At 41.0% G+C, this 21,096-nt stretch overlaps 1 protein-coding gene and 1 pseudogene across 2 annotated transcripts in view; both read left to right on the plus strand.

Moving 5' to 3' along the window:
* grm8a (glutamate receptor, metabotropic 8a) overlaps window positions 1-21,096 on the plus strand; it is a 304,220-nt gene that overhangs the window by 281,373 nt on the left and 1,751 nt on the right. The window contains exons 12-13 of one of the 2 annotated variants that reach the window (XM_087830876.1): window positions 20,516-20,656; window positions 20,844-20,953. In XM_087830876.1, coding sequence (XP_087687002.1) covers window positions 20,516-20,656; window positions 20,844-20,953 — 251 coding nt within the window. The remainder of the gene's footprint in view (window positions 1-20,515; window positions 20,657-20,843; window positions 20,954-21,096) is intronic. The other variant, XM_006780652.2, reaches the window with a different exon arrangement.
* On the plus strand, window positions 6,204-7,366 carry LOC148097869 (uncharacterized; annotated as a pseudogene).

Consider the following 21,096-nt stretch of genomic DNA (forward strand, 5'->3'; position numbering starts at 1 on the left):
TTCCTATTTTGGAGTGTTAGTCAGGATATTTTCATTTCCCCCTTTTCTCTACATCTAAGCCCATTTTCCTTTCAAGACGGGTGCCAGCCTCTGTCACATGGCAGAGAGCTGACATCAAAGTGATTCCGTCTAATCACACATCAGGGAAATCATACTCTTGCTGGATGTTTCATGCACTCTCATTTTTTCCATAAGAAGTCGGAGACTTGGAGTAATTGTTGATGCAATACATTTTAAGTGTATCTGTAAGTTCAGTATTTCTCCTTTTCCCGTGGAAAAACCTTACTCTACAGTTATACCAAAATAAGGAGACTATTTCTTATAACTGCTTGCAGCTTCTCAAATCCATCAAGATACTGTGTGTGAATGACAGGCAAGCTGCTCATGTTATGCGAGTTCTGTGTTTGTGACTACATGCAAAGTTTTGTGCTTGTGACCATTTAAAGGGGCCGAATGTTTCATGGCAGGATTTTGCACATCCCTGACTGTAAAAAAAAATAAATTTGTGTGCATATTCATGAGGCCATATCTATGTGTGAATGCATGCTATCGGACATAGCATCCTGTCATACTGGACGGGCATTGCAGCGTCCATGCCTTGTTTGCTTGGCTAATTAGAATGTCCACCAGCAATTTTGTGTGCATTTTGTGTTAGCATGTTTGTCCGATGGGTTGTATTTAATTGGAATATCCACCAGTGCACATTCGCTTGTCTCTGTATGTTGTTTCTAATTGGGATATCCTCTGGAGTGTGTGGCAGCTGGCTGGCTAACAGAGAAAGCAGAATAGAGGGAGGAGAGAGTGGAGTGAAAGGAGTAAACAGGTAATGATGTGACTTGCTGATGGGACTTTAATGAGGAGAGCTCTACCAAGGGCATAGATTTGGTTTCAGACAGAGGGAAGGGCGATGGAGCTGCAGTGAAGTTAGTTGGAGGTTAGGTGACAGCATGACTCTCATTATGATTAACTTTGTGATTATCATGCTTCACCTGGTATCTTGATATAAGGGTTAACATTTGTATGACTATGTACACAGTTAATAGAAGTATACCACAGTACAGCAAGTGATAATCAACTCTGGATGCTTCGGCATGCTCAGAAAAGTCACAGTTACATTGTTGTGTGCTATACCTCGTCTGAAATGCTGACGTCAGTGAAATTTACAGGAACCTGAAAACTTTACTGCAGTTAGTTCTTGGCTCTGGGATTGTGTGGAGGCTTCTTTCAAAACAGTGACTTTCACACTGGCCTTGTGGGAACATTTCAAATGTATGAGAGCTTGGATTATGAGAACCTTTCTTCAGCAGGTGTGCTTCAGCACTTCTTTTCACAGTCAGTGTTGAGGAACACATCTCAATGGGAGCATTTAAATGTTTATATTAACAAAAGAAAATCTTTAACTCAAGGTCCACTGGCGTACATCTTTTCAGATTTTTCAACCACATTTCAGGGCCCATGTTGGCAGACAGAGTTTGCTCAGTTGTCATGGAGATAGCTTTGTGTGGCCATTTATTGTCTGTGTGGTGTGGTGCTATGGCTCAGAAGCTGCTCCTCGTGCTCTGGGTCAAAATATTCTAAAACAGAAACCAACAAGAACCAATTCTATCAAACAGCCCCTTGCATTAAGTGTGAAACAGTTACAGAATGTGACAGTTTGTTTGTGCACATTGATACAAGTTGTCATTTGTTCATTGCACTCAGCAGTCAGATTATGAAAGTAACTCACTGCATTTGAAAGTATGTTTCATGCCTGTACCACATGTGCTCTTGAAACTCTGATGGGATTCTTATGACCACCAAGTCATGACGAAAGAGCGTTGAAACTCACGATAACTGTTGTTTAACCAAAGGCAGTATATACCAGATATGGGTGTTCTACGGGCCGTGGCCCACAACCAGCCTGTTGGCTGTACCGGACCGGCTAATGAACTCCCTATCAGAGAATAACTTACTTATACGTTGCAAGTGAATGCAACTTCCCCGGTTGAAACCAATGTTTTTGAGACATGTGAATTTGCCAGCCCTGAAAGATGTCGGCTCGCATTAAAAACAAAGAGAGATTGATGTGCAGTGTTGATCTTTTCCAAGACCATAAATAAAATGATAATTATAAAAGTATAATCCTTGAATAAATAAATACTGAATACTGAGTTTGAATAAACATTACAAAACTAAATGTATAGAGAAATTGACTTCTGAACCATTGCTAGCAAAGGAGCAAATGCAATAACAAGTTGGGTTTTTTTTTTTTACCACTCTTTACACATCCAGGGATGGAACTGTCAAGATCAGGTTTGTGATTTCCCTCAGAATCACAAAAAATTCATAAGATATGAAGTTTGTCAGAGAGTGTTTGGTGGACTCTGTGCTAATATGCTCCTCTCCAAGGGAATGGTAACAAGATGGATCGAAGACATTGGTGGAAATGTAGAGCTTTAGTTTAAAATCAAAGCAGACAATTAAATTTTTTTTCCTTTGGTTCTGTATGACAGTTGGGATGTCTGTAACGCAGGTAACACGACAGTTATAACCACAATCCATCACCATCTGGTGGCTTTGAGATAGAATGCAGGTTTAAGGCACTTCCGCATTGGCTTTATATATACATATATATATATATACATGTGTATATATATATGGAAAATGGCCCTATAAGTCAAAACTAGTCTGCAAAGAATCGCTGCCGTTGGTGTCCAATAGCACTTCCGTTCCATACTGCTGGTGTCCATGAACAACAATAGTAAATAAAATGAGGTCAGTGTAGTCATTTTTAATGTTTATACAGAGGATAAAATAGGTGATTGTCCATCAGCATTATTCCGAAAATTTGTGCTGTGAGACCCCGGTGGACTGTGTGTTAACTATGAGGCAAATTTTAAAATCTCTGTTTTATTGCACAAGATGGGCTCTTGCACTCAAAGTAAATGGCCTTCTTGATATTTCTGCGGTGATCCTCTGACTCTCATTTAATGACCTTTACTCCTTCCCACACACACACCAAGCTGTGTTCAGCTTTTGGTCCTGTGTTTACAGGCAGCTGTTGTCTGTTTCTGCTGTTCAGCCAGCCTCATGTCTGCAGCCATTTCGCTGCCGCTTTTTGAAGATGTTGCATCATACGTCACACACTTTTTAGGATATCTGTGTTCAGAAGACAAGAACCTTAGAGGTTTCCTGTGATACTGTAAGGGGCCTGTGTAAAATTTAAAAAAGAATACAAGCAAGTTTAGACTCTCTATATTTTCATGGTACTCTATGTGTATACTTAGAACTGCTTTATGTAGTTCTTTTACTGACAAATATAGATTTGAAATTCAGAGCCACAGCAGGCAGAGAAAGGGGAAGAGGAAGAAGTCAAAGGGGGGGAAAAAGCATGTAGACGGAGAGATAAAAATTGCAAGGGAGCTTTATAATGAGAGATGGAGGGATGCAGGAGGACTGGGAGATACAGGCTAAGGATGTGAGAGATAAATCATCAAAGAAGGAGCTTCTTAACCATCACAGACGGGGAAAAGTATTGTTATGAAATAGGTCATGCATCGATGCAGAGGATGGAGGCTCCAAACAGCTTCTGCCACACCCTGCAGAAATGTGAAAGGTTGTGTTGTGCGAACGTTGCATGTGCGCTTCCCTCTACCTCACTCTGCTTGCTGTAGAGCCCTAACCACATGGTACATCCTCTCTGCAGCTATCTCTCTCAGTGTGCGCCTCATCATTCCTTTGCCCGACTCTATCGACATAAGGCCATCTTTCATTTCTCTGCTTTCTCCTGTCTCTGTCTGTTTCTCTTTATCTGTACGTCTCTTTGTGCCTCTATGCGAGCCGGCTCTCTTGTTCTCCAGATGTCCTAAATATGGCCAACTTCTTATTTTCTGCCTCCAACCGAGGAAGAAGCAACCATTCGAGTTCTACTCACGAACCCACTCGCTGTGTGTTTGTGTGTGTGTATGTTTGTGTGAGTGTGTCTTTTTCACAGCAGGTGGATATTTTTTAGTAGGTTTGTTTTTGGATCGTTAAGTGCACACCAGTTGCTTGCACAGAGACATTTTTGAGTGAGTTTTATGTTATTTAATTATCCTAGTACCAACGGAGGAGCTGCCAAGAGTTAAAATATCTACATGTGTAAGTATAGAATTAAGCTATTTTGCGGGCCCAGGAGAAATTCTTTGCAAAAATATGACTTTATTCATTAGATTTTCTTTTTTCTTTCTTCTCTGGGCATGAAAACTTTGGGCTACATTACAGAGTACAGTGAGATATGTGATACAGCCTAAATCCAGGCTATGAAAAGACTGACTCATGCTGTGATGTAATAGAAGGACAAAGCTGCATGCACTGAATAATATGAATCAGCAGGTTCAATCACTGTGGCTCCTTTACGTATACACACCTATGCACCTTTTGTCTCTCGCGGCCTCCCCTTCACCTCATCATTCTACTTTTAAATCATAAATTTTTAATCTCACTTTTTGAAAACACACATAAGTACATAAGCACTCTGCTGTCTAACCCAGGAGAAAAGAAGGAGTCCTGACCTAAAAATACCCAACACTGGAAGTGAAATATTGCAGTAACAATCCTCATTTTTGTTCTTTTCTTGGTGATTATGTTTGATTTTCAGGAGTGTAAAGCGCAGACTATCAATCTCTTTGCATTATAAATCCATCTCTGTCCTTTACCGCACCCACCCACACACACACACACGCTGAGACACACACAGTGTCGCAGCTCAACGTCAAAAGATAGATTTATGGCTGTAACTGTGATCCCGGTGGTGCACCAGCAGCCGCCCAGATCTTTACTAGGAGTAACCTTCAGTAATCAATCTATAGTAATCAGAAGAGGATGTGAGAGACGGAGCAAGAGGGGAGAGAGTGGGCTGAGAGGGTGGCAACAGTGCTGAAAAAGAGATTGGAAGCAAGTGGAGGCAGGGGTGTAGAAAAGATCACAAATGTCAAGTGGAAGGAGTGAAAATACAAGGCAGAATGCTGCAGAGAGGCAGTGAATCAGAGAGTGTGGGAGAGCAGAGCGAGAGAGAGACATTATAAAAGATAAAGAGACTCAAAAGAGGTGGGACTGACACAGCCATCAAACATTAAGATGGAGGAAAGTTGCAAGCCGACATCAGAGAGAGAGAGAGAGAGAGAGCCGGAGAAAGAGAGAGATTATAATGTACATCAAAGAGGAGAAACTATAAAACTGAAACAGAGATACAAAGAGGCTGAGAGTGGGATAAAGAGGGATGTGGGAAACAAAATAATGTTTCTGAATCACTGTGGAACCAGACAGATAACCAAAGCTGTGCTCATGCAGTCATGACCATCTAAGCATCACCGGCATCTCTCTCTGTGACACGGATCTCTCTCAACCACCGACGGCATCACATTTCAGCATTTATTGGGTAGCATTTAATTGATATCCCTGCTCTGATTGGCCAGAAGCTGATTCGCTTATGTCAGTTTTCCAGACCTTCATCCTTGAAAATGGTTTGCATTTACCACAATACAGTACGCAGAGTTGTGGCATGCAGAGTTTTTAACGTTCTTTCTGTACAGCAGTAGTACTATCAGACAACAAGAAGAAAAATCTGAAGTGAAATTGATTTCTTTTCCACCCAAAAAATCAGAAATACAGTTTTGTGGCACTATTTTATTGGCGTCTAAGTAAAATTCAGCATGGAACCTATTTTAAAGATAATAGTAAAAAGGTTGTGTTTGGCTTTTTTCTTGCTTCTGACATTTGCCTTCTTTCTTCTTTTTTCGACTCCTCTCTTTAGGCGTCACCACAGCATCTCATCCGTTTCACCCTATCCCCATCATCCTCCGCTGTCACACCAACCCTCTGCATGTCCTCCTTCACTAAGTCTGCAAATCCTCTTTGTGGTTTCTCTTTTCCTGCCTTGTCTGTGAAGGTTCTCAGTCATCCAGGTCGTCGTAGTCAAAGGAGCTTGCAAAGAAAAGCGTCTGGACTTGTTTAAGTTGCTTGAAGACATTTCACCTCTCATCCGAGAAGCTTCTTCAATTGGTGTCGTAAACCACCACCTCTGTTCCATAATGGTCGCTCACAGTGGACATAAATGGCTTCTTGCACTCCTCTTTCAAACCATCTGTCCTCTCTGTCCAAAATGCACACTGTTAGACCTCTGCCTCACCACTACATATTTCAAATACAACAAGGGCTTCTACAGACAAAAACATGGCTGTGCCATGGGCTCCCCCGTGTCACCTATTGTAGCCAACCTTTGCATGGAAGAAGTGGAAAGAAAGGCTCTTGGCTCTTTTAAAGGGAGAGTATCCAGCCACTGGTACAGATATGTAGATGACACCTGGGTCAAAATCAAAACACAAGAAGTGGAATCCTTTACTGCGCACATTAACGCCGTGGATAAAAACATGAAGTTCACCAGGGAAGACACAAAGGACAACTGTTTGCCCTCCCTGGACTGCGCTATGGCCATGAGAATGGCAACCTCAACATTGAAGTTTACCGGAAGCCCACACACACGGACCAGCACCTCCTCTTTGACTCCCATCACCCTCTGGAACACAAACTTGGAGTAATTAGGACCCTACACCACCGGGCAGAAAATGTTCCCTCTAAGTCTGAAGGGAAAAAGAAGGAACACACGCATGTAAAGGAAGTACTCAAAACATGCGGTTATCCTAATTGGGCGTTTATAAAGTCAGCAAAGATGCACAGAAAAGAAGACCAGACAGCAGCGAGGGAGGATAAGAAAGACAGACGCAACAACATTGTCATCCCCTATGTAGCCGGTGTATCAGAGAAACTCCGGAGAGTTTTCTCCAAGCACGACATCCCGGTGTACTTCAGACCCAGCAACACGCTCAGACAGAAACTGGTTCATCCGAAAGACAAAACTCCTAAACACAAACTTAACAATGTGGTGTATGCTGTGCAGTGCAGCGAGGAATGCCCAGACCTCTACATTGGAGAGACCAAACAGCCACTTCACAAGCGCATGGCACAACATAGAAGAGCCACCTCCACGGGACAAGACTCAGCAGTTCATCTGCATCTGGAGGACAAAGGTCACTCTTTCGAATATGCCAATGTTCACATTTTGGACAGAGAGGACAGATGGTTTGAAAGAGGAGTGAAAGAAGCCATCTATGTCCACTGTGAGCGACCATCTTTGAACAGAGGCGGTGGTTTACGACACCAACTGTCTGCCATCTATAATCCAGTTTTAAGTTACCTTCCCAGACGCCTTAACACCCACTCAAATCCTGGGCCATCTGACCTCAGGAAATCACATGATAGGGTGGGGCCAGGTTTCACAATGAGCTCACCCGAAACCCTGGCTGATTGTGATCCACACCCATTTTCACACCTCGGCGCATGTGATTAGGTAGAGGATCATCAGGGGGTCCTTTGTCCCTCTTTGGGGGGAAACTCCCACTGGGTTTAAATCTGGGACTCTCCACCATTTGACCTTAGAACTGAAGAAGCTTCTCGGATGAGAGGTGAAACGTCTTCAAGTAACTTAAAGAAGTCCAGACGCTTTTCTTTCCAAGTTCCTTTTCCTACCTTGCAGCTCCATATTCAGCATCCTTTCTCCAATATTCCCAAACTGACCTGTCCCTGTGTTATACCCATGTCTAATCTTGACCATCCTGGGAACTCCCACTGAAAATTTTACCATTTTAGCTGTGCCACCTCCAGCTCCACCTCCTGTCTTTCTTTCAGTGCTATCATGTCCAAACTACTCACTACCACCTTCTAAACCTCCCCTTTCATTTTTGCTGCTATCCTCCTGCCACAAATCCCCCCAGACAATCGTCTCCACCCACTCCACCCTGCTCTCAAACTCTCTTGTGCCTTGTTTTCTGCTTGTTGACCCCAGCTACTCAAACATATCCACTTCCATTGACTCAATTTCTTAATAAAATACAAAAATTAAATAAAATACTACATCAGTAACTGCGTAAATGGTTAATTTACTAACTCAAGTGGCCAAAATGTAATCAAAGCATTTTTTTATGCTGATGATGGCGCTTCCTAATGCTGTCTCCTGTAAGCAAGCATCATGTAAGCAGAATATATTTTCACTCATTAAGGACTGAAGCAGCGTTAGGGGGTAATTTATCCCTTATTGAATTCCACCAGATATACATTATTAGTGAAGCCCATTTGTGGCTGGTTGCAAGTAGGTTCCGTGTTTTGTTAATGGGATCAGAGCAAAGGCAGGTGATGCATTCTTTGATTGACAAACAACTTATGCCTGCACCTTTAAAAGTGTACATTTTGAATTTAAAACTTTCTTGGTTTGAGACTAAGTAAAAAAATGGGTGAGGTAATATACCAGAAAATACATCACAAGCTTGTAACTCCCGCAGTCGCAATGCGGGATCAACGGAACACGTACAGAGAACAGATCACATCTGAACAATGTTTTCCTTTTTTCTTTTTCCTTTTTTTTTTTTGAATTTAGACATCACCGTCTTTATCCTGACAGACTTTACCAACCCCAATCCTTGGGGTGATTAACCTGAGCAGGCTGTGTGTGTGTGTGCGAAAAAACCCCCAAACAAACAGTAAAATCTTTCATTTATTTTTGAAGGAATGGGTTTTGCAATCTTATCCAGGGTTCTGGTGGGATTTGGTCGTTTGACTGAGAATGGGGAGAGACAGACAGCAAGTGTCAGATCCCGACATCAAACAGTGAGATGTTGAAGGATGGGGGGAGATGCCCAAGGGGGGCCGCCTCACACAGTGACGCTCGCAGTCACACACGCGTGCGCGCACGCACACAGACACTTACACACTTGCACATGCGTCCTTTGCGTTCACAAACACGGTCGTTTAAGAACACTCACACGTGCACGCTGGAATTCACGCACACTCAGTGAGATGCACGCAGGCTCTCCCCAGGGGAGCAGTAGAGGCAGGCAAAGAACATTATAAATCCAAACTTTTCATCAAAATTCTCTTTTAAGGTCCACAGCAACATCCGTCACCATTACATCTCTGACTAATGCTGTTGTTTATTCACTTTTCTATCTTCCACCTCCACTGTAACTGTCATTTCTTCATCATCACACATGCCTCACTGTGGAGAAACAAACAATGACAAAGTAAAAAGTAAGAACTAAATAAAGTCTTCAGACCTGGCACTCTATTGTGTTAAAAGTCACTTTTTATTTTTGTTTGGATGACTGTTAACTTTTCAAAATACGCTAATTTTTTAAAATTTTACAGTTTATGACCAAGACAGTGCATATAAGGTATGTTTATTGAATAATATTTCAAATGAGTCGTGCTGCTTTAATTAAGCACAAGGATGATAATTTGGGCAAAATGGAAAAAACCCATCTAGAAACAGATAAATGTAGCACCGATTTAATTAGTGCTATGGTGCAGCTCCTGCTGATCCCAACAGAAATTCAGTTTGTTGCCTTTCAAGCTGTTGCTCTGCAGATGCAGTAAACTGGCACCCGGTTGCTGGCAGTAGATGGGAGATACTTGGCTTGGGAATTTTGGAGCTCGCTCAGCCCAAATCGTGGCAGGAACCATTCAGGTCTGTCACTGGAATGAAAATCCTCAGTCAACAAAAGAGTTGTTGGGTAGTGGCATAGAGTTTGAGTTTTTATTCCAATTCTGTAATTTAATGATGAGCGGAATTTTCCTTCATTAACTTTTTTTGCATATTTTAAGCCAATGGAACAAAAAAAAGACAGGCTTTTACTAGTTTGTGATTCAGAAAATACCGGCTAGCACCTCTGCTTCTATATTTGGTCAAATAAATAAGCTTGTGATTGCAATATCTGTGCATTTTAAGTCATACCAACACTTAAGCATACACTACAGGAGAACAACAGGTTTGTGTTTGCTGTTGTGATGCACACAAACGACAAAAACACTCATGAACTCTAAAGATTCTTCATGTGTCTCTAATCAGGAGAGACTTTTATTTGCTTACTGCTCATTTTTATCACTAAAGAGCTGGTCTGGTTCTGGACCAGGATAACTATCAAACAACATTTCATTAGCTCCAGTTGCTCTTCAGAGCTGTTACTCTGTCAATAAAAACTTTAATTAAAGGGACCAAAGAAACAATATGAAAGCCTTTTATGTTTTCCCTTAAATAAACTTCCCAAATGAAAGCGACTTTATTACCTTCTTCTTTTATTAATTCCTCTAAAATTACAAAAGAGGGTTGGGGCTGTGCATGTGTAGTTCACAGCTGCAGTGTACTCCATATAAATTCCAGCCTAATTTCTGTTAAGAGTGCAAAACATCAGCCACTGAAACAAGAATATTTAACATTCATGGCAGTGGAGCACAGACACAGTTACTCCTAATCCTCCTGCTCAAGGTGTAACACGTAATTTTTTTTCCACAGCCTGGACAGCAGTCTGCTGCCTGATGATACTCCACATCAGTCCATGCTGGGCATTTTAATTGGTTGGAGCTGTGCACAGTGGGACACAGTTATGTCAGTTATGAGAAAGCGAGAGAGAAAAAGGAAAGCACATTATCGACAACAAGGCCAGCCTCACAGTATGCATTACAATACATTATTTTACATATAGCTTGGAAATTGTTTGACTCGGGGCTACTGGCTAAACCTTGCAAGATTTGCAAGTCAAGAAGAGCTACACAACTCCAAATATAGCTGTAACATTATTTCTCAAAATATTCTATGTCCTCTATGACACACACAGACTCCAGACCAGTATGGATTAGATGGAGAAAGAAAGTTTCTAAGTGCTGTTTGTAGAATGTAATGAGGCACTCGGTGGACAACAGGGACCGACTGAGCTCGGGCACAATTATGCTGCTCTGACACAAAGTTAAAATATGATTGTGAAATGTCCTGTGTCGCTGCTATATATTTTTTTAAGAGTTTTTCATCATAGCACCATGTTGGTGTGAAAAGCTTGGTAACTTGAGGATTTAACAAGCTCAGAATAAAAAGCATCTTGAGTAAAAAGCAGCAAAAGTAACTTAAAAGACACATTAAAAAAAAAAAAACTCTTAGCTTGAACTCATTTTTGAGTAAATTTGGGTTTGAGTCGTACCATAATCACTCACAGTGCGCTCTTCTGTCTTCTATCTTGGTTGTCCTGAGAGCATCCCAGAGGTGCCCGGTTGGATTGGTGATGATTGAGGTACAGTGAACTCGCTGTCATGTTCAAGAAGCCAGTTTAAGATGATTTGAGCTTTGTGAGATGTTTTAGCCACTGGAAGTTGGGTACAAGGCGGTCATAAAGTGATGGAGAAGGTCAGGAAAAATACCCATGTAGGCTGTGGCATTTGAAAGTTTCCAGTTGGTACTGAGGAGCTCAAAGTATGCCAAAAAAATATCTTCTGCACCTTTACCCTACGACCACCAGTTTGAACTTTATATATAATGCAGGATGGAGTCATGCTGTCATGTGGCTTACTCCTAATTCTGAACCTTCGTATCAGGCAACATTTTTCCAGACTTCTGTTGTTCAATTTTGGTCAGCCTGTGCAAATTGTTGTGGTCTTGGGCTGCTGTATCGCATCTGCTTGAAGGGTCAGTGGGGTTTTTTGTGCTCAGATAAACTCTTTAGCATACAATGGCTGAAATAAGTGGTTATTTGAGTTGTTGTCCCTTCTTCTTGACCTCAAACATCAGCAAGGCATTTTTGGTCAGAGAACTAACACTTACTGGATATTTTCTCTTTTTCAGACCATACACTGTAAACCCTAGGGATGGTTTTGGATCCATGCCACATTCAACGTTACGTCACCTTTTCCCTCATTCTAATGCTCGGTTTAAACTTCAGCAGACACAACCAACACAACTTGCTGAACTTTAACTTCAGCAAGTTGATGATGCATGATGATCGTTGATGCTTGATGATGATGATTGTTGATGCTTACCGACATTGTTCTGAGTCTTCGTGAAGGATGTATGCTGTGAATAGAAACTGGGATAGGAAGGGGGTCCATCCCTGCTTGTCGAAGTACTTCCTCAATGGTAACGCTGTCCTATTAAGAAATCTTAAAAAACCTTCACAGGCCATGTTGTTGTAGTACGTTGAAGCACTGGAAAAAAAGGCGTTTTGTTGCCCTCCGTGTTTTGCATGTGTGCAGGGCAGAAGGCAGATCTGTTGAAGGAAAAGACATCTTTTTGTAGCTGACTTTAGAGAAGAAGAAACCCAGATTGGTTGTATTCATTGTAGTATAGTTAAGGCTTTGCCCACCTGGCTGATGACATCATAGTCATTTTTTGCAGCTTCCCATTTTGTTGCAATACATAAAAGAAATGTAATCTAATATTAGTGAGCCAAACTATAGTCCATAAATATGGGAGAACATAGTTAAAATTCTGAATATTCAGAATATTTAAAAATAAAAGAAAAACATCAATATTTTTAAAAAAAAAACCTTCATTTTTATATATACTGTGTTTTATATTTTTAACATTTGCCCAATGGGAAAAATCATTCTATACTGACTCCTCAGATTACTTTAAATATATAAATAAGAATTAAACCTCTTCACCCTCCCGTGGCTTAGGTGATTAAAATGATGAGTGGTCCCATGGCGTGAGTTGAGAGAAACAGGCGGGGTCAATTAAGCACACAGCGGAACCCAGACACACATACCGAGGAAGTTATGACTCTAAATGGGATTGTGAAGTTAGTTCAGGACCTTTAAGCAATTTGAAAAAGTCATTCTGCTCGCCAAAATATTTATATAGGACAGGTACCCGTCAAGGACGTTTTAACTCCCTATCAACATGCACAGGCGGTAGCTTTTTAAGTCATGCAGAGATGATATGTGGAGAAAAGGAGATGACAGGGCGACGTTCTGTAAAACATAAGAAGGTTGAAAAGGCAGAAAGACGAAGCAGAAGAGAGCAACAGAGACAGATATAATGAAGGATAGAAAAAGAAGTAGTGAGGACAGAGGAAAATATTCCACAGAGAGATACAAGGGAGTTTGGAGTGCAGTGAAGAGTGCCGGCCAATCATTAGAGATTGTATGGGCAGGAGTGAGGGAATGGCAAAGAGGCTGATGGAACGATGGAGGAAAAAAACAGAAAATGTCTTTGGAAATGGAAAATGTCTCGAACAATGCTTTCACTACCCTTCTTTTCTCTCCTCTCTTGGCTATCTTTCTCTCTGACCATTCCCTGACTCGATACAAGAAACAAAGTAGTCAGTGGTCATTTATTTCAAATGAGAGCTGGGAGACATCACTCCATGGAGAGAATGGACTAATTTCTGGCTAGAGATCTTAGTGAGTCTGTGACAGCACAAAGTTGAACATGAGTTCAGCTTTAAGTAAATGCCCAGTAATTTAGTACAGCGGCGTCCAAATGATGGCAGGTGATAGTTCAATAAAAATATGTTTTCCTAAAGCTCCAGACAAGTTTTTTTCCTGTTAAAATTGTTATATTCATCTTAAAGTTTGCACAGATTTCTTCTCAGTTTTATGGTTTTAAACAACAGTGCATGCATTTAAAACACATTTGATTATGTTTTAAATGCATAAACAGGCTTGAATAATCAGCCCCATCATATCTTCAAGATCTAATAGAACCATATTACACCAACAGACCACTTTGCTCTCAGACTGAAGTCTCACTTGTGATTCCTGTAGTTTGTAAAAGTAGAATAAAAAGTAGAATGCGAGGCAGCGCCATCAGCTACTTTTTTGATAAAGTTTCAAGTTAGGGCTGGACCAGGTGACCATAAATGATCCCTTAGTTATGTTGCTATAGGTTCAGGATGCTGCAGGGCTTCCCATAATGCACTGAGCATTTCTCCACCACTCCCATCTTCACTTCCAGTATGTTCATATGCCCTTCTCTTCTCTATCCCCTCACCCCAAATCAGTAATGGCAGTTGGCTACCAATCTGATCCTGATTCTGGAGGAGGTTTCTTTCTGTTAATACACATTGTACAAAACAATACCAACAAGCCAAAACAGGCAAGTGATCAGTGTAAAAAAAACCCCAAAAAACTAAGAAAAAACAGAATCACTGTAAAATTAAAATAGTAATACGAAGCAAAGTTTGTGACACTGCAACCTCAATGTAAACGTCCCAAAAGAAAATCCTATTGCATCACAAACCACATGCCCATGGCAATGAGAGATACAAGACTTTGTTCCTCAGTTCACTCACTGGTTCTTGCTTCTTTGTTGCTGTGTTTTTCCTTCATCGCTCTTCGTTACTCCTCCAATTCCACCAATTTCACCCAAAACTTTGCTTTGTTGTTTGTTTTTCGCATTTTCTTTATTCTCTCGTTCACTTTCCCACAATGTCTTTCATATTCATACAAATTCCTTCTCTTTCGTTCCCTCTCCCTCTCTCTCTTTAGATAAGTCGCTTGCCAGGACTCTTTGATTTCACTACCCTTTTCTTGTTTTGGAGTATGAAAGGAGTTGCGATAATCACAGATGCCATGTAATGACTCAGACGCTTTCATGTCATGGTTCACCAAGCCTCATAAGCTGGGATTTTTGTGTTTCTTAAAAACCCCTACATATGTCAAATCCGTCTTTTCTGTTGCTTGTATGTGTAGGGGTCAGAGGGCGGAAGCGGTAATAAACAGAACTGCCTAGACCTTATTTTCCCCAACTACCATCTAGAGCTCTTTCAGGGGGATGCTGAGGCTTTCCTAAACCATCTGAGAGACACAAGTCTTGAAACACCTCCAGGAGGCATCGTTGACACATTCCTGAACCACCTCAACTGTCTCCTTTTGATGCAAGGGAGCAGAGGGAGCACAGTCTCTTCTCTGAGCTGCTCCTGAAAGACTAAGCTGCTCATCTTGTCTCTAAGGGCGAGCCTAGACACCCCCTCGGAGGAAGCTCATTTCCACCACTTAAATCTGCAACCTCGTTCTTTCAGTCACCACTCGCATCGATTGATTAAACTACATGACAGCAGTGATTAAACGACATCACTACCTCTCTTTGATTGGCTTCTTTTTTCTAGCTGCGAATAGAAATCCTCTGAAAGCTGAGCGGTATTGGTGAAGGGATGTAAACAAAAGGTGCAGATAAAAACCCAGAGATGACATAATGCAAGAGGAATGGCACCTAAAGGATCCCGAATCGAAATTTATGGATGACTCCTGCAATGCCAAAGAGTGCCGCTGTGTTGCCTCTCTCCCTAAACAGCCAATCATCTGCTTTTTAACAGTTGAACTGGGACAACGCATATGGCAGGTGCACTGTTGTCTGTTCTACTATCAGTTGCGCTGTGGCAAACATGTTTACTCGTAATAAGCATGTGCACTTACAGTTATTCTGCGGTGGGACGAGAGAGAAGCGTTGATCATGTAGAATGGACAGTAAATGAAAGCATGGCATGAAAGAATAAGAAGGTGTAGCCTGTGGGTGGAACAGCTTTCACCAGAAATCACCAAAAACTTTACCTGCATTTTACTGCTTCACCCAAAATTACTGCCAACAGCATTACTCTATATCAGGGATGTACTTACCTTTGCAGACGGGGCAGATTGGAGTCTTTCCTGGGCCAATTCTGGCCCCCAAGCCATATGTTTGACACCCTATATGGACTTTGAAATACACCAATTACAATGCCATTTTCAATTCATATAACATGATAAACTTAATATGTACATGGCCTTTTGTGTAAAGCAATGAGCCTGAAGGAGATGGGTCTAATTTGCTTAATTTGCTTAGAATGTATTCTTGATAAGTACATTCCATTTCAGTGTCATTCACAGTGCAGCCGAGTTAACTCAGAATAGCCTTTTAGATGAACTGTCATGCTTCAGCTATCATATGGGTTTGCAAAAAGAAAGTCGCCGTCTTTGCACCAACTGACGTGTCATTGAACTTTTAAGCTGCCAGACTGTCACAGTTGGCCAGGAATTACATTGTTACACAGATATTCAGTATCAGCAACTGAGTGTACATTCAAGGTTGCACAGTGATGATGAGGAGTTGGACTTCTGCGCCCGATAACTATGAGACAATCGAACTGTCTCCATCTAGATTCATGTTTCTAATACAGTTTAGCTATTTATGGCCTATTGGGAACCATTTTCATATATAGTTGAAATGAAAAGTGTTCCTCAGAAATGTAATAAATCTATAGGTGGTTATATATCATTGTAGTCTGCACAATAAGGTTTAGGTTGAATAACAGTGGAACTATCCTTGAAGCACTAATTGAAAAGTAACAAGCTCTGCGGAAGACGATCATTCTTAGATGAGCAGTTTCCTTTAGAGGAAATAATGATGTAAATATGAGTCATGAGGTTTCCATAAAAAAGGCTCCTGTGAAATCAACCCAGCACTTCAAAGTCTGCATGGGTTTATATTGCTTCTAGACAGTGAAAAATAAACTGGAAAAAAACATGAAAAGGGCACCATGAATCCAAACTTTCAATTGTTTCTCTTTCTTTCGTGACCTTCCTTACTCCAGTTTGTCTGCCAAGGCGTTAAACACATCTGCTCTGTCTGTCTGTTCCACATCCTGAATCTCATTGCACATCCATAAATGTTTTAAACCTTAAAGGAGCACGCTGAATACAGCCAGCCATAGGTCATTGCTTTCTTTTTTTGAGTGGGTCTTTTGAGTTAATAGGAGGCACGCATTTCAGCCTGCATCGAGTGTGAACAACAAGGTGGAGGATGGCGATCTCAGCCCTCAGTTTGTGTTTGTGTATGTGTTTCAGTCTTTGTGTAAATAACAGCAGGAGGTCACAACTTTGGACCAAAGGCTAGATGTAATGGAAGTGGCTATCAGCAGACTTGCTGCTGTTTCGGTAAGAGCAAGTTCACCGCTTAAGGGAATAAATCTTTTTCCTCTCGCAGATACTCTGGCTTTTCCTTTTTCGTCATTCGCTCTTTCAGCTATTTCTTTTTCTCGAGTTATCCCTCTCTCTCTCTCCTAGTCAAAATATGTTTTTTCCATCTCCATCTGTTCTTCTCAGATATAGCGAATTACTGTTCCCTGTATCAGTGCAATTCAATTAAAGACAATTTGTTGGCAGGAGATTTGAAAAAGAAACAATACGGCAACGTGTAAATGAATCTACAAATTCCCCTCTTGCAAACTTTTTTCATGATCAGGTTTCTTTTGTTTGAGCGACGATGTGTCTCACACGACTGTGAAGTTTGGTCCTGATTGCGCACGCTCTGCTGTGTGCGAGTGTTTGCGTGCAGCTGTGGGGTAATAACTGCAATCAGAGGCTATAATGAAGCTGCAGGTGGGGTCTATTTTTTTTAGGAAGGTCACCCAGAAGAATAATAACTCCCATGTGATGTTAATATTACGTTCTGTTCATGTGAGTTTATTTCTTAGTTTACACGTGTAGGTCATGTTTGTGCTTTTGCACGCATCCGCTTGCTTCCAGTTTATTGACCATGCAGTCCCCTTATGCTTTAGCTACTGTCATTGCAATTAATTCAAACCCTCGGGCAGGCATGTCTGTTCCTCTGTTGTATATTTTTGTAGTCTAATTTAAGTTTGGGCCATTACGATTAAAGGGGCTCCATTATGATATTTCTTACTTCCTTTTACATGCAGTATAATACTGTTCTATTAGTGGATGCTCATATTAAGTTTCAAATGAGATCAAAGTATGCACAAGTTATCCTTGTAATCCCTCTTTAAATGCTCAGGTTCACTGTCTAGTCAGGTTTTCTATTCTAGGCTCTGAGACACAATGGCTCATTTTAGACAGAGGAGGAACTGAGGAGTTGCACCAAGGCCCAGGACTATAAAAAAGGATTATTTTGAATTGTGAATCATGCAAAGCTACTCAACCAGGGTGCAGGGATAAAAGCATGGAGCTGCAGATAAGGATACTTTTAAAATGTTGCAATATCTTGATGTCTTCAAATACATGTTTGAGGGCAAACTCATAGGGGTTTAGTGTTAATCAGGGGCCTACGAAAAAATCAATAAATATAATACTAATGCGTCTCTGTGAGCTTCTTTCACCAGGTCATCGACCATTTTAAAGTCAGCTGTTAATCTAAGAAGCCAGCGCTGAGACTTATCACCTTAAGCATTTAATTAGATTTGTGCTGCTGTTTAATACTTAAACCCCTTCAAGCAATGATTTATTTTTATATCAGAGTCAAGAGATCTGGTCAGGTTTTGTGTTTAGACAAGAAACTACATCAGTCCATTTTATTCCACTTATCTTGGTCTGGGGTAGCAATGTAATCAGAGATACCCAGACCTCCCTCTCCCCAGCAATCTCCTCCAGCTTGTCCAGGAAGACACAGAGAAGTTCCCAAGCACACCGAGAGGCATAATCTCTCCAGTGTGTCCCGGGTCTGCCCCAGGGCCGCCTCCCTGTAGGACATGCCTAAAACCTGTCACCTAGGAGGTATCCAGGAGGCGTCCTTGTCTGATCTCTGAACCACCTTAACTGGCTTCTTTTGAATGAGTAGTGGAAGCTCACTTCCATTGCTTGTATCTGTGATCTCATTCTTTCTGTCACAACCCAGAGCTCATATCAACTGAAATAGGACATGAGATGCTCCTTATTAAAGACAGTGTTACTCCAGACTTTACTGTCCTTACTTTTTGTAAGCACAAAATGATCTAGTAAGGGTACGCTAAGACAGCTGGGGCCTTTCTGACTAAGGGAACAGCCTTAATTTTTTGCAGTGTACATTTCCAGTTCCAGTTGTTTTTGACCAATTGACAGTTGCATGTTCTAGAGGCTTTTATTGCCAACAGTGAAACTGAATTAAACTCTATACCTGCTTCTTGTTATACATTTTCAGGACATATTTCATGGATGCATTCAATATGTTTTTTTAAGTACTTCTATGTTGGCTTGGTTGCTTTCTTTCCAGCAGTGTGATATTAAAAGAATGACTTCTTATTATTGAGTGTAAGTCAGGCTTTCTGTTTATTATTCATATTATGATTGTGTGTTGCAAATGTATGGCATGAAAGGTGTATCTGTTCTCACAGTGAAATGAAATGAGCTGCTTTGGATCAAACACTTTTTTTTTCTTTGAATAAAACTGCAGTAGTAGCATGGTGTTTACCACACTGTGCAGCTTCACTTTGTTTGTTGTTTTTCTGCTTCTTGTCAGGCTGTAGTTACTGCCTGATTCAGTCCTCTTCTTGACAGCGGTGACTGCTGTGGTCTCGCTGGTCACTCTGTCCTTCTCATTTGATCATCGTGTCTGTGATGCACACGCTTCTCATCTTCTTTCTTGCCACATTCTTAAACATCAGTTTTTTGTCATTTTTTGCCTCCCTATGTCCCTTCTGTCTCCACGAGTCTCCTACTTTTCCTTGTTGCATTTTTACTGCACTCTACCTTCACCAGTCCTTCCACTACACTGCGTGCCTGATAAAGCCTTTGTCGTGAGATGTTGTCAGCTGTGTCAGGGCTGTGGGTGAAGCCTGTCATTACAGCTGTCCTCCTCCAAACTACACTATGAAACTCCCTAAGGATCCACTAAGAACTGGTGCTTAGTCCACTGCAGAATGTTTCAGTGTGTTAATGTCTCTGCCTGAACTCCCCTCCTGTTTCATCATAATTGCACCTTAGCTTACTTAGCAGACTCGCTGTTTTCTAATAGAACAGTGAAATTTGGTAGGTGAACTTAGCAATTTTGGCTCTCTGCCTAAAGCACATGTCATCATATCTGTCCTTCAGTCCAGTAGTACCTGCCACCTAGGACAGTTTCTGGATGCCTGTCTGTCTATATGGTAATTCAGCACACTCATAACTGAATAAATATAGAAATGCACAGATTTTATTTTTAGAGGGGAACTCTAGTTTGCCAACAACTCAGTCTCTGGAATCTAAAGTTTTCTGTTCTACTCCTATAGAATGCCATACAGGCCAAATTTCATCCTGCTATCTGCAGATTTTTTGATATATATACTGTAATTGGTATTGCACGGTGAAGAACAGTTCCTTGACTGGAAAAAAAGAATCCAGCGCTGTGGAAGAGTTAAAGATTCACCAATCATTTTGACATTGCTCTAATCTTCAAAAACTCTTATAAAATGAGAATGTGGGTAGGTCAGTGTTGACCCAAACAATATCTGTTTCAGGTGGATGTTATCCACTTGCAAAACCCAGGATGGGAACAGAGTAAAGCAAGTTCACAGTTATCAGACAAAATCTTATCAAAACTCTCGGGAAAACTTGTCTGAAAGTCAATTTTGTGTAATTGTCCTCACCATCTTCTTAACTGATGCCATAAACCCACTTCTCTTGTGTTTTCTGACAAAAACATAGAGAATCACTTTCGACTTCTAGACAAGGAGACGAGCTCTGCAGCACACGGGCAATTAAGCAACTTCATTGGTGCCATCATTCATGTTATTGTTTTATATACTAGCCTGTGTGTCGTCGTAGCTGTCACTTGACAAATTTTCTGCTCATATCACCCTTTTTAGGCCACCCTCTACTTCGTTACCCCCGCCACTTCCCAACTGACTTACTTGTCTTCCTTTGATTAAATGTATTCTGACACTGGATGATTAAACAGACTATTTCTGACAACTCGAAATGTAATAAACGACTCTTTCTCTCGTTCTCATTGCAGATGTATATACAAACTACTACCCTGACCATCTCTCTGAGCCTGTCTGCCTCTGTTTCTCTGGGGATGCTCTACATGCCCAAGGTTTACATCATCCTCTTCCACCCCGAGCAGAACGTACCCAAACGAAAACGGAGCTTCAAGGTGACATGGCTTTTACTCTTATGTTTTCATAATGCTTTCGACATCCATATATTTTGATTTTGGCTGACGTTAAACAGAAAATATTTTTATGAAATTACAAAGGGGGAAAGAAGAAGGTAGGTATACTAAGACCATTTTCCTCATTTATAATTAATAAAATTCTCATTATGAATAAACGACTATGCAGGCGATCGTGACAGCAGCCACCATGTCGGGAAAACTGACTCAGAAGGGAGGAGACCGGCCAAATGGAGAAGTTAAGACTGAACTGTGTGAGAGCATGGAGACCAACAGTGAGTAAGAGAACACCAAATTTTTATAATTACACATATAAACTTAAAAGAGACAAGCTAAAATAAAAAAATAATTTTTAGTTGTACGTCAGTTTTTTAGTAAGCAACACACTTGTATTGGAAAAAAATGCATCACCAAGTCAAATA

The sequence above is a fragment of the Neolamprologus brichardi genome, chromosome 17 (genome assembly GCF_056152115.1).
Source record: "Neolamprologus brichardi isolate AB-2024 chromosome 17, ASM5615211v1, whole genome shotgun sequence".
In the NCBI taxonomy this organism is placed as follows: Eukaryota; Metazoa; Chordata; class Actinopteri; order Cichliformes; family Cichlidae; genus Neolamprologus; species Neolamprologus brichardi.